We start from the raw sequence: 13860 nt of genomic DNA, 5'->3' as shown, positions 1-13860 counted from the left end.
AATGTCATACAGATGCTTTAGGCATCCTGCACATGGTCAGTATTAACAAGCATCTATGAGATTTCAACTTATTTCGTAGACTTTTAAAAGTTGTTTCATATTTGTAGCATGGCGTTTTAAAACATTTTTACCATTGACCCATGCTTCATTTTCTCAAGCATATATGTTGCTAGACCTCTTTTTGTAATAAATGAAATTAAAAATAAGTTAAATGTTACTGTTAAGAATCAAGAGAGGAGTATGGTGAAGAGACAACTCAGTAGTTAAAGCAGAAGACCCAAGTTCAGTTCCCACCACTCATTTCAGGTAGCTCACAGCCACCTGTAATTCCAGCCTCAGGGGCATCTTTCACCTCTGGCCTCTATGAACATCACACTCATGTGCACAAACATACATAAAAACCACACATAACTTAAAATAGTAAAATTAATCTTTTCTTAAAAATCAAAAGGTGCCAAGCATGGTGGTAAATCCCTACAATCCCAGCACTTAGGAGGCTGAGTCAAAACTCACTTCAAGGGCAGCCTGGATTGTCACTCAGACCCTGTCTCCAGAGTGGAGAAAGGCAATGAGATAAATCATTATTTTCAGACTACTGTGTCATTTCTCTTGCTTTTGTTTCAAGATAGGCCTTTCAGACTAGCTGGCACTGTGGGTCTTGCAGTTAAGAGAATGCTTAGCTGCATCTCTGCCAACAAATGATGAGATAAAATAGCTCTGGACATTCTACACAGAAACTGGTGCCATGGAATCCTTTACTTGGAAAAGCTCTCCTCCACACTTGCAGTGGAACCTCTAGGCATGCACATGCATCTTCCCTCATTCATACACTCCTCACAGTACGGTCAGGGAAGATACCAGATTGTAAAGGTAGATCAGCTCTGAATAAAGAAGGCTCTGTTTCTTTAAAATTAACAATTTCTGTACAAAGTAATTTAAACTTAATGCCCATAACAGAAAGAAAGGCTTAAACTTGGAAGCATACAGGGGCTGGGGACATATTCTCTCTACTTTAATAGGTTCTTTATGTGAATACCCCCAGTTTAAAAAATACAAAAAAGATCAAATTAATCTATTTCACTTTTGTTTTGGTTTGGTTGTTTTTACTCATAAGAAGATAGTAATTTTTGTGTTCTAAGATCTCAGTTCCTGCTTGAACTGATTTATTTCTATGACTTAGAAAATTGAACACTTTTTAGATTTATTAAATATGTCAAGGAAAGAAGATACAATTCCAGTTGAAATCATTTTCTCTGTTGTTTGATTTGGTTGGTTGGGTTGGTTGGTTGGTTGGGTTGGTTGGTTGGTTGGTTGGTTGGTTGGTGGGCTGGGCTGGGCTGGGCTGGGCTGGGCTGGGCTGGGCTGGGCTGGGCTGGGCTGGGCTAGGCTAGGCTGAGCTGAGCTGAGCTGTAGAAGGAATATGTATGAATACACAGTATTATGTAATTCGTGCCCAAACAGTTGGGTAGGTGTTAGAATCTTTCTTTCGAAACACTGAAACCAGGTGCCTGGATACATTCGGGGCTTTGAAGAGAGCCTTTTTGAAACCTACCTAGTGGCCCTTTTGTACAGCTTGAATTCCTTATCTCTGTCCTGCAGTGATGTTGGAGCCATGCACCTGGCATCCACATACCTAGCTAGGTCTGAAAGGCTGGGCAAAGCTAGATGGGCTTGCTGGCATCAGGGTGAGGTCAGATCCGAACCCTACACAGACCCACAAGGTCAGATTCAGCTAACTTCATTCTACACCAAAACATTCACTTTTTATTTACTTATTTAGAAACAGTTGAAATAGCTTTTAAAAGAAAACCAAGTCCACTCTGGTTTTCTTTCACCCCAGAATGCTTTCAATTTGCACTTCCTAGGTCAAGCTCAGTTTAGCCACTTCACCCCAACCTAAACTTTGGGAAATACTGATTCTGAAGCATCTCACTTTGAAAACTGCTTCTCTTGCCCTGGGGGAGATCATGACCCCAGACCAACTGCTGACCCTTGTCAGCCAACTCTTCTAGTTGTAATTTCTTTCCATGGACCTGCTAGAGCTTCTGGTCCCTGAAAGCAGCTGGAGAAGAAAGGCATCTATCTCATATCTGAGGTTTCTTCCCAAGGTGATGCTGATTGCTCCACAAAGATCTGTGGAGAGCTCACATGCAGAAGATAATTTAATAGTCTCCAGAGAGCTGATTCAGTGTGACTACTAAAGGTTATGGAAATGTTACATAGAAAAGGGATGAGGGAGAATCCCTCTGTTTCTGAATGTTTGCCTAGTTGGGCAATGTACAGCTAGTTATCTTGATCATAAACATGGTTCTTCAGTATTCTAAGGAATACCTATAAAAATGTTTTGTTTTCTGTTTATATCTCAGGATAAGCTTCATTAAAGAGGCTTCATAGGAAGTTATATGTGGAATCTACACAGAAGTTTATGTTCTTTATTTAAATTGAATCCTTAGTCAGGAAAGGAAAAAGGAAACTTTTAAAATGCTAGTGGGTGTGGCTGAGCCCCCAGGCTGAACACAGTAATAAATGGTGCTGTAGTACTGTAATTGATACTTTTATTACTAGATTGGAATATGAGCATTAATTTTTTATTTATATTCCTTTCAAGATTGAGCATATGCTCAAAGGAGTCTATCTAATCTTCCTTAGTAGGGACATACTAATGTCCCCACTTTAGCTGGATAGAAAAACTAATAGAAACGTTATTTGCTTATAGATTTATATTTTATGACATACTCATGTGATTTGTGTTTTAATAGAAGAATTCAGAAATGCAGTTAAGCCAAAGAAAAATACTCCCTTAATCATGACTGCCGTTCCCCCAAAATTATCACTGTTGATGGAATATATCCCTGACTTTCTTATTATGTATAGATGTAGAATATGCCTAGAAGTGTGTCCATTTGTTAAGTCAAATATAAAAATTGATGACTGTCCAGCAACCTGCCACCAAAAAGCTTAAGATTGGGTTAATGGGAGGTGGGACGGGGTGACTTGTATGTGTCTGTGCAAGCATGTTAAGCATCTCTTTGTCTTGTGTTCATCCACAGCTGTGATTAGTGCCCATCCCATCCATTCCCTCGATAACCCTCACCATCATTTCCACTCCAGCAGCCTCGCTTCTCCAGCCCGCAGTCATCTCTACCACCCAAGCAGCCCATGGCCCATTGGCACATCCATGTCCCTTTCAGACAGGGCCAATTCCACAGGTGAGAGATGAGGCTCAAGCCCAGACGTTGAAAGCATCCCAGGAGTTGGCAAGTGAAAATGGGGAAGGACTTGCCTATTTACAAATTTTCAGTGTTACTTGTTTATCATAACATTTCTATGATGGATTCAAATTTGTTTTTGTAAAACCTACTTCACTTTTCTCCCTGAGTTTTAAGTATTCAGTGCAAGGTGCCATTTTAGTACAAAGCAGCAGTAACTTGAATTGCATAAGCTTCTCTTCTTCCTATAAGCCTCACAACTTAACTTTGTCACTTTTTTTAACCCTCCTTTTTTTTTATTTTACAATTTGAAAGTGAAGTTTATTCAGAGTGGCTTATAGAAACCAGTTGCTGGCTTTTTCTCCATCACTGTAGCATTGGGCAGTCATAGTAGGTGCAGGTTACTGCCCTGTGGACCAAAGTAAGGACAGCATCCAGAAGGCATCTTGGCCACCTTAGGGGAGCAAGGGACAGCTCTAAAATATAGGAAAGGAGCATAGCAGTATTCAGTGTGTCTTAAATGCTTTGCCAGACAAACATGTTCTCATGTGGAGATCATGGCTTCATCAGACAGTTTTAAGGAGAAAAGAAGGAAGATGAAACAACAAAGGAACAGACTGTTGCTGCCCACTGACTACAAGTTCGTTTAAATCTCCTAGCTTTAAGCTGCAAGTCCTAGTATTTATTACTGGTAAAAACCAAATGTTGGTAGTTCTGAGAAATGAGGAAAATTCTAGTGAGCTCCATTTTTTTAAAGCCTCTAATTTTAATATTTAGAAGTTTGAATCCCCACTACTAACATCTCCCTGTCCTCAAGCTTTGATCAGTCATTAATATGCCCAGAATACCAAATGAATGTCAGAGCTTTAAGGGTGGTCTAAAAGGTTGTCTAATAGCTCTTAGCGCTGCACACTGCCAATACTGTTACCTGGTTTGGTGGTGCTGCTTGAACCCACCCCTAAATTTGGTCTTCCCACTATTTCCTCCCAAATTTAGGTTTCAGATCTACATTTAGGAAGAGATCATTATTCCAGCCAGCTACATGGGAACCAAAGTTTGCTATAGACATGAACTTATAGAATAGCGAGTTCCAGAATATAACTTTTCAGTCCAGCCCTGCTCTTAGGAAAATAGTTTTGTGTCCAGAAACAGTTATGTTGAAGGCTAAGGGATCCATCCCACACGATCCTCACTTAAGGAACTGTGTGAGTGTATGGAAAGTCCTCCTAGTTGGACTATCCCTGTCCTCCTTTGCCCTGGGCTGGGAGAGACTTGGGAGTTAGAAGACTAAAAGTTCCTACTGAGTATTCAGTCAGGTAGTCTACTATTGTTGATAGAGTTCTCTTCTGTGTATGCTGAGACAGAAAGGGAGAAAGGGGAGAGGTTACTTTACTAACACAGTTCTTGCTTTGATGCCCAGAGAGGATAGAGTGATAGATGCACTAGAGATCTATTTGAAAACAGAGCCAGTATCTAGAAGTAATCCAAGTTTTCCTGCTTTGTATTTCCCCAAGTCTTTATATCATTCGAGCTTAGACTGCTATTTTCATAGCCTTGGGTGTGGAGGCTGTGCAGAACTGGAGCCTGGCCAAGTAGTCTCTGCCCTAGGGGCATTTACCATTGCTTGCCATGAGAATAGTACTTCTGTTTGACCATTGTGAAGTTTGTGTGTTTTAAACAACTCTGAAAGGTAAGGGATTAGGCACCTCACCAAAGCAGAAATTTTAGTCTGAGCCTAGTATTTTAGTTAGAGACTAGTGTACAAGGTTGAAGAACATCTTCCTTGGAGAATGCAGTGTTCTGGTGCCCTCTGGAGTATTCAAGACAAACCTAGTCTGTGGCAGTAGCTAGGGCCATGACATATGCAAGCAACTGAGCGTTCCTTGCTTACTTTCCTGCCATCTCTTTGTAAAACACAGTCGAGGTGGTTAGGCCGTTGCACAGAGTTGATCTACCATATTGGCTGTTATCAGGTGATATGTCAGACTTAGACCTACTTCTCTCTCACTGCCTCTTATTTCCCTTCTTAGCCAGCTTCTACCTGGGCCTGGAATGCAGATGGTTCCCGGCAGCTCCCTAGGCACAATGATGGCTGGCTTGAGCAAGCTGAGAAATGGCACGCCCAGCATGGCCTTTAGAGGATGAGAAGTGTCTGAACCTGGCGAGATTGCTCTAGCCCACGTAGGGTAGGAGTAGGGACAGCACACATACATTCATCTTCATCCCTGGGACCCAGCACCTTTTAAGTTAAAGTGTGGTCTATTCTGTCTACTGAGAGCCCAAGGGAGCAGATGGATTGCTTTTTCACAAAGACAGGGAAATAGGTTAGATTCCTGCAGATAGTTTATGTGTTTCTCTTAAGGCTGAGAACTCAAAAAAGTCAGAATAAGCCTTCAAACTACCTGTTACGGCCTGTTGCCCAAGCTGGTCTCTGTGTCTCCTTTCTGGGTGAGATGGTGGTCTCTCCTGCTCACACTGTATGAAAATCTTCCTCAGTCCCTGACATTGCTGCTTCTGCTTTGCAGGGGGAGACAAGCATCAGGTGCAGGAAGGCAGAAAATCTATAGGGCTTCAGAACCTGAGCCTGGGAATCAGTGCAGGGATTTGAGCTCTGGGCCTGTCTGTGGGCGACTCGCTGATTTACCCTCCCAGTGCTTCCTAAGTTACTCGGAGAAATAAATGTAGAATGCTTAGCGTAGAATAAGCACCCACTAGTCTACAAAGAGAACCTCTCTGTTGTATAGGCACTATGTTCAAGCTCTTCATTCATATGTGTGTGTGTGTATATATATATATATCCATACATATATGTATATAATTTATACATGAATTATGTATGTCTCCATGTTTTATAGATGAAGAAATTAAAGACTCAGTGACTTTGCCAGATTCACTCATCTAGTATTACCAAAGTAAAATATAGGACTGGCTAACTCCAGTGTGCTTTTCCTGCCCCACTGTGCTGCCTTCAGGAGATGTATTTTCTGAGATTTGCCTTGTTCCCCAGCCTAACCCTTCCCTGTGCCTCTAGATAAAAACAGCATTCATTTGACACAGTCTCCAGCTATATACAGACCACTAGACTACTATAAGGCTTTATTGTTATGAGATCAAAGCCGTTCACATTGGTGATGGTCATGCAGTACCTAAGCATTGGCCTCACCTGCACAAGCCTTGCTGACAGAGCCAATTTCTGGTGGGTATTATCCGGCCTATATTACTAGACATGGTTGTCTATGAATGGTCAGTTTCTTAGACTACTAATCAGTGAGTGAAATTTGAAAAATTGTATACACTAGTCTTCAGAACCTTCAAAAAGACTCCATAGTAAATATTTTAAATCTATGAACTTACAACTACCTAAGTATGTAACTAGAGGAAAAAATTGAAACAGTTGAAACAAGATTGTTTATAGATTCTTAGATTAGTCCACCCATTCTTAGCCTTGGCTGTCACCCTGACCCGTGTGTCTCTAGACTTAGCGCTGATCTGCTCAGGTGCTTATTGAACAGGCTTGGGGAACCCCTGGAAGTAGCCACAACTGCATGGTTTAATGGTAAAGAAATACTAACATTTAAGCTTTCCTGCTATAGAATCTGTTCGAAATACCCCCAGCACGGACACCATGCCAGCATCTTCGTCTCAGACATGCTGCACTGACCATCAGGATCCTGAAGGTGCTACTAGCTCCTCTTACTTGGCCAGCTCCCAAGAGGAAGATTCAGGCCAGAGTCTCCCCACAGCCCATGTCCGCCCTTCCCACCCACTGAAGAGCTTCGCTGTGCCAGCAATCCCACCCCCAGGACCTCCTATCTATGATCCTGCACTGCCAAGCACACCATTACTGTCCCAGCAAGGTGAGTGAGAGGAGCAGCACCGATGGAGGGACCTCTGGCTTCGGCTCAGCTTTGGGATAGAAGTCTTTACCACCCACCCTCTCATACCACCCACCCTCCCATACCACTTACCACTCACCCTCCCATACCACCCACCCTCCCATACCACCCCCTCATCCCTTTTTTCTCTTCTTTTCTTTCCTTTTCTCTTCTCTTCTTCTTTCTCCTTCCTCCTTCTTTCCACTTCTTTTTCCTCCTCCTCCTCCTACTTCTCTCTCTTTTTTAGACTGAGTTTCTCTGTGTAGTCCTGTCTGTCTTGGAATTTGCTCTACAGACTAGTCAGCCTCCTGAGTGCTAGGATTAAAGGTGTGTGCTACCACCACTTGCCCCGCCCCTTCTCTTTTTAAAGAAAAAGCAAATATCCTCCAAGGTTTTCATAGCAACTTAGAGAAGCTCTGTGTCATTGTCCCCTTTGTGGGGAAAACATACAAGCCACAGCGTAATGTAGTGGTGAGCAGGGGCTGAACTTTTAAACTGTGTTTTCTATGTGGAATCCCTGGAATTAAAATCCAATGACATAGGTTTGGACAACAAAGCTGGTTCATCTAGGCTCCTGGAATCACCTCATTCTAAAAGATTCTTCAGGCTAAACAACGGCCAGGGAGGCCAGGACTGAAAACCAGGAGTCTCAAGATAGTGAGTGCTCATTTGCTGTACTTCACAGCTCAGCAACAGACTCTGGCCATTGTTTATTATGGTTTGTTTCGGAATAAGTCTATGGTTCTCAAATTTTTTTCAGTCTCTCAAAGCCTCTTCAGAGTTCAGTGCTAGTCTAAAAACACACGGATCAGGACCACTGCCAAGGCTGAGAATGGATGGACTTATCTAAAAATCCCAAAACAATCTTGTTTCTATATATGGAGTATGTCAGTTGTCTTAGTCAGGGTTTCTATTCCTGCACAAACATCATGACCAAGAAGCAAGTTGGGGAGGAAAGGGTTTATTTGGCTTACATTTCCATACTGCTTTTGATCACCAAAGGATGCAGGACTGGAACTCAAGCAGGTCAGAAAGCAGGAGCTGATGCAGAAGCCATGGAGGGATGTTCTTTACTGGCTTGCCTCCACTGGCTTGCTCAGTCCACTCTCTTATAGAACCGAAGACTACCAGCCCAGAGATGGCACCACCCACAAGGGGCCCTCCCCCCTTGATCACTAATTGAGAAAATGCCTTACAGCTGGATCTCATGGAGGCATTTCCCCAAAAGAAGCTCCTTTCTCTGTGATAACTCCAGCTGTGTCAAGTTGACACAAAGCTATCCAGTACATCAGTACTTATATTAGTAATTAATACAAGAAAGTTTTTAGAATTTAGCTAATTCATTTAAAAGATAATTAGCACATCCTTTTTTCGTGAACTGTTATCATTATCTTACAGTTTCTCTTACCTTGTAAGTGTCTGATTTGACAGAAAGCAGCTGGATTCTGTGCTCCCACACTCAGTCTACTGTAATAGGTTGTTTTGGTTGTTAAAAATCTGCCCTTACAGATACATACTAGGCAAATGGCAGTGTACTTTCATAACCTTTTAGATACTTAGGAACTTTCTTTTTTGGAAAAAGGGGCTTCTGTATTGCCCACACTGGTCTAGAGTTCTTAATCCTTCTGTCTGATTGTTGGGATTTCTGATACATGCCACCAAGCCTAATCTGGGTATTCTTTTTTGATACAATAGAAAAATTCAACAAGTTGTAGTTTCTTAAAGATTGATTTGTAATGCAGCATCTCTGTCTATCAGACTCTACACAGTCTGGTCCTCCAGGCTGCACTTATCTAGCCTGTGCTTTGGATGTGTAGCACTGAAACACACGTTGGACATTGGAAGATATTGCTTCACTAACTTAAAAAATCCTCCAAATATTCACATATTCTTATAAGAAGCTTTCACAGTCAGATAATAGAAACAAGTCTTTCAAAATGGTAATTTTCGCTAAAAACTTTGATTTTTAATATTGGCAGTATCTGTCATACTTTCCTTAACTTCATAGCTCATTCTTTCTATTTCTAGAAAATATCTGGGGCTAGTGAGATGGCCCACTGGTTAAGAGCACTGACTGTTCTTCCAAAGGTCCTGAGTTCAAATCCCAGCAACCACATGGTAGCTCACAACCATCCATAATGAGATCCAATGCCCTCTTCTTGAAGACTGCTACAGTGTACTTAGATATAATAATAAATAAATCTTTTAAGAAAGAGAAAGAAAGAAAGAACCCATATGTCAATCACCTTTGAATTAAAAGTTTTGTTGTTACATGATAGAACCTCAACTGGCAAGTGAGTCTATCATGGTCCCCTTCTTGAAGATAGTTCTGTGTGTGGTATACAGCAGAAACATTTGCATTTTGTTACATACATAATTGAGAGTTAAGATTTAATAAAACAGTTAATTATTGCTTCATTAAGGGTAATATGCTGGCTTGTTAGAATATAAAAGTATGACCCTGGTTAAGTTCACAGCTTGTTGCCTTCATTGCCAAGGCTCTTAACAGGTTTGCCCATGTTGCTGTGTACCCTCAATACAAATAAGGTGACACATGCCTTTTGTACTGTGTTTTAAGTGTCATAATGAATGAGATTTTACTCCCAGGTACTTATGAGTAATCTGTGCCTCACCATACTTTGAGGCCACTGGGAGAAAATACTAGTTTTCTAAAAGCAGTGGAGTGTTTATCTGGCCTTGTGGATGCCCTCTTGCCCTCTTCCTTCCATCTTGCTCCAATAACTTTTCAGAGCAGATCCCTATCTGGGCCTGCAAGCATCCCTCACAGTGAAACAGCTTCCACCCCTGAGGGACTGCTGCTGTCTAAGGATCAACCTTAGCCACAGCCTAACAATGCCCTTTGCCCCTCAGCTCTGAACCATCACATTCACTCAGTGAAAACAGCCTCCATCGGGACGTTAGGAAGGAGCCGGCCTCCTATGCCAGTGGTTGTTCCGAGTGCCCCTGAAGTACAGGAGACCACCAGGATGCTGGAAGACTCCGAGAGTGTAAGTTCCTGGGGCCCTTAGCTTAGCCAGAATGTCCTAAGGGAGTTGCTTGCATGCTATAAGCTGATTGTATGTTTGTGTACACTGAGGTTTTTGCCACCATAGATATAAAGCAGATTCAATCACTCAGCAAACAGGTGTCCTTGGAGCATCTCCATATCCTGTGGGAATGTGCTGTGGGTTTGGTTTGCTATCAGACCTACTCTGATAAGTCTTACAGCGCTTTATCATCCCATCAAAGTTATATATATATATATATATATATATATATATATATATATATATAACTTTGCCTTATATATATTGTTGTTATATATATAACAACTTGCCTTCTTGCTGCTATGAATATACACGATCTTACACACACACACACACACACACACACACACACACACCTCCATTCTATGCCTTTTCTGAAGTGGATGCTGGAAGAGAAGGTGCCTAAGATTGTTTTCAAATCCCATTAAACAATGTCTGCATTTCCAGATACGGGGTTCTCTAAAGAGAAGCTTAAGCCCAGAGATGCTGGGTACATGCACTATGTTGCTCTGACAGAGACCTAGAAGAGGAAGCAACAGAGCCTCTCTGCCCTGGGAGGCCATTGTGAGCTGAGGAGTGTGTGTAAGTCAGGAGAAAGGCATTGTGTATTGTGAAGAAATGCTGTGTTTATTAATGGCCTTGAGTCCATCTGCTGCTGCTGACTTTACAGAGTCCTCCTGGTTTCAGCAAGCCAGTGTCCCAGGGCAGTTTTAGCCAGGCTACTTGGAACTCTGGACAGCTCTTCGGATCATTCCCAGTAATGGTGTTCTTCCTTCTGTAGAGCTATGAACCAGATGAGCTGACCAAAGAGATGGCCCACCTGGAAGGACTAATGAAGGACCTAAATGCCATCACAACAGCCTGATGACCTTCACCTGGACATGACTCCAAGCCTGAGTCTACAAGTCTTGGAACTTAACCTTGAAAACAAGGAATTGTACAGAGTACGAGAGGACAGCACTTGAGAGCAGGAGCCAGCAAACCAGCCAGTGCCTCCATGTGGGGTTGGCTCCAGGCACAGCCACCTGCCTTCTCCTGGTCAGCCTGGATTACACTTGTGTGGAGGCAGCTTCCCTTTACCTGCTGAGAGCCTGCAGGACTGGGCACTATGGGCCAAAATTTTGTGTCCAGGGAAGAGGCAAGAAGTACGACCCGCCTTTTGCTTTGTGGTCAGTGGCTTGTGTCTTTGTGCTGCAACTGCATCACTTTTATGGAGTGTAGACATTGGCATTTATGTACAATTTTGTGTCCTATTTTATTTTACCTTAAAACACTATCAGAAGCCAAGGGAGTCTGTGATGTTCTCTCAAGCAGTTGACACTTGACTGTGGTTCCAGTTACTTACGGAAAGTCATCAACAGTAAGGTTGACACCACTGGCAGGCATTGGCTTGTTGTGGGTTTCATTTTTATTCTTAATTCTGAGACGTTGCATCCTCTGCCAGCTGTTAATCCATCACTTTGAGGGGAGGACATGTTGCATTGCTGTTTGTAAGCTTTTTTTATTATTTTTTTATTATAATTATTAAAGGCCTGACTTTCTCCTCTCATCACTGTGAGATTACAGATCTATTTGAATGAAATGTAACATTGAAAAGACTTGTTTGTTGCTTTCTGTGCAGATTCAGTATTGGGGTGGGATTGGGGATTGGGACTAGGAAATGGAGGGGTTGCTGAGGCCCTGTGAATGTTTCTGTCAGTGGACTTTGTTCCAGAAGCCTGCCGAGAATGAAGCAGCATCTTTAGTGTCCTTTCCTGGCATGTCCATCTTCATGTCACTGCATAGCAACTGGAGTTTTGTTTGGATCTGGTTATAAATTCTTGTACAATGGTGGTTTTGATGATTTCGCTGCCCTGGTATCTTGGTCATTTCCTTTTTGGAGTGTCCACACTGAGGTCTCTGTCGATGTATGTTTAATTGCTTGAGAGGTGCCAAGTAGAACCAGAGCCTGACTCTGCTTTGAGAAGCTACAAAGCACAGAGTGGAGACTCCCTTTGTGTTGCTATTATTGGTTCTCTTTGGAAGGTTAAAAGCTAAGGCAGGAGCTTGGCTTCCTATTCCAAATAGGATGCCTGCTTCTCTGGGTGCCAGTCCTCAGCCAGGCAGCTCTCGTGGCATTGCAGAGGCTCTCCTGAAAAACATCAACCAGGGTGAGAGGCAAGGTGGGGTGGCGCCCATGACGCTTCCCCACGTTTCTTCAAGGAGCAAAGGACAGAGATAGTGGAGAGAGGGTCAGCAGAAGCAGGTGCCTTCATCTATCCCAGTAGCTCAGCCAAACCCCAGTTAGAATGAGGCAGCAGGAGATCCCAGGTGTGCTGAGGGCTCGGCCACACACAGAAGACTTTGCAGAGTGTTAAAGAGGTAAGCTGAGGTGTGTATTCGGTTGGTTTTGTTGTTGTTGTTGTTGTTAATGTATAATGAAAAGTGTATGACTAACCCTCAGGCATCATCTCCAACAGATTCCTGGAGACAGTATAGGAAGTAAATCGGGCTTGGGCTCCTTAGCCCACCAGTGGCTAGCCTAGCCCACCTGTCCTTGAACATGGGTGGTTTTACGCCTTCTAGGTCTTATCCTTTTTACTTTCAACAAGATGAGCTCTTTGTATGATTGTGGGCGGGAGATATGAAAAATGCAATGATCTAACTCCTGTTGCTCTTCTAGCTGATCACATGATGGCACCAGGCAGGGTTCTGGGACAACCAGTGTGCTTTGACTGTTCTACAAAAAGCTGTCAGAGCGTTCTGGCCTCCTGGAGGCTAGATTCCTCAGAAACTGTCTAGCCTTCGCCCACAGAGCATGCTAGGTAATTAGAGCACTCCTTCCCATGAACCCCAGCACTTCTGTTACCTCAGGGCCTTGGTACCTGGATACTGCCACAGAATTTCCATGGGGCGGGGAGGGATGTATTTTTAAATAAAGTAACTTAAAAGTTGGGGAAATTTTTTAAATTCAGAAAATGCAAAACTATTCTGTATTACTCCATTTCACAATTTAATATGTCTTATATTTTCCTGTGACTCTGGAAACTAAACCATTGTGTGTCTTGTCGTGTCCTAATTGAGCTGTGGCCTAGCAGCTTCCTTCCGGAGGGTGTGGAACAAACCGTGTGTGTCACCTCGCTGCCTGCTTGAGGGGTCCGAAGGGCTGCTGGGACTGGGTTCTGTACACACTTGTTTGGCCTTTTCTGTAGTTGATGCTGTAAAACTCTATGGCTTTTTAAAAACAGTTTCATGTTTTTATTTAGTATTGGAAGTCCAATACACTTTTTTAATTCAATCAAACTGGTCTGGTCAAAAAGTTCTTTCTCTTAAAAGTTCGGGGGCTACTTCCAACTCTGCTGACTTCTCTGTGGCTCTCGATGCTATAAAGACAGAAGCTAGAATGGCAATCTGGGCAGAGGTAGCAGCTAATAAAAGAAGTGTCCGACTGCCAGCCCCAAAGATGTGTCTTCTTCCCATCCATATCCCACTGTTACGCTAAGGGAAGGAAGGGGGTGGGGAAGCCCGAGGAGTGGCAAACGGCGCCTAGCACAGAACCACCTTGAGTTGCACAGCATCGTGCTGAAGTGGCTCTCTTATGCTGGAGAGGCTGAGTTCCACTGTTAAGATCTTTCAGTTTCCCGTGCCTAGAATAGTGATGACCTCTGCAGCCACAGGCCCCCTGTCATCTCTTAGCCTGTGACAGAGCTAGGGCTAGATCAAGAGTGCAGTGTCCCTCCGTCCTTGTGT

At 43.0% G+C, this 13860-nt stretch overlaps 1 protein-coding gene across 8 annotated transcripts in view; it reads left to right on the top strand.

Moving 5' to 3' along the window:
* Nucleotides 1–13404, top strand: part of Neo1 (neogenin 1) — a 159435-nt gene extending 146031 nt beyond the window's left edge. For 6 of the 8 annotated variants that reach the window (XM_021207610.2, XM_029542720.1, XM_029542719.1 and 3 more), the window contains 4 exons: nucleotides 3051–3209; nucleotides 6803–7066; nucleotides 9956–10092; nucleotides 10913–13404. In XM_021207610.2, coding sequence (XP_021063269.1) covers nucleotides 3051–3209; nucleotides 6803–7066; nucleotides 9956–10092; nucleotides 10913–10996 — 644 coding nt within the window. In that variant the 3' untranslated portion in view covers nucleotides 10997–13404. The remainder of the gene's footprint in view (nucleotides 1–3050; nucleotides 3210–6802; nucleotides 7067–9955; nucleotides 10093–10912) is intronic. The other 2 variants (XM_029542722.1, XM_029542721.1) reach the window with 1 other exon arrangement.
* Nucleotides 13405–13860: the final 456 nt, after the last annotated feature.

The sequence above is a fragment of the Mus pahari genome, chromosome 10, assembly GCF_900095145.1.
Source record: "Mus pahari chromosome 10, PAHARI_EIJ_v1.1, whole genome shotgun sequence".
NCBI lineage: Eukaryota > Metazoa > Chordata > Mammalia > Rodentia > Muridae > Mus > Mus pahari.
Note: the sequence above shows the minus strand (reverse complement) of the source record. Positions and strands in the feature narration are given on the sequence as shown.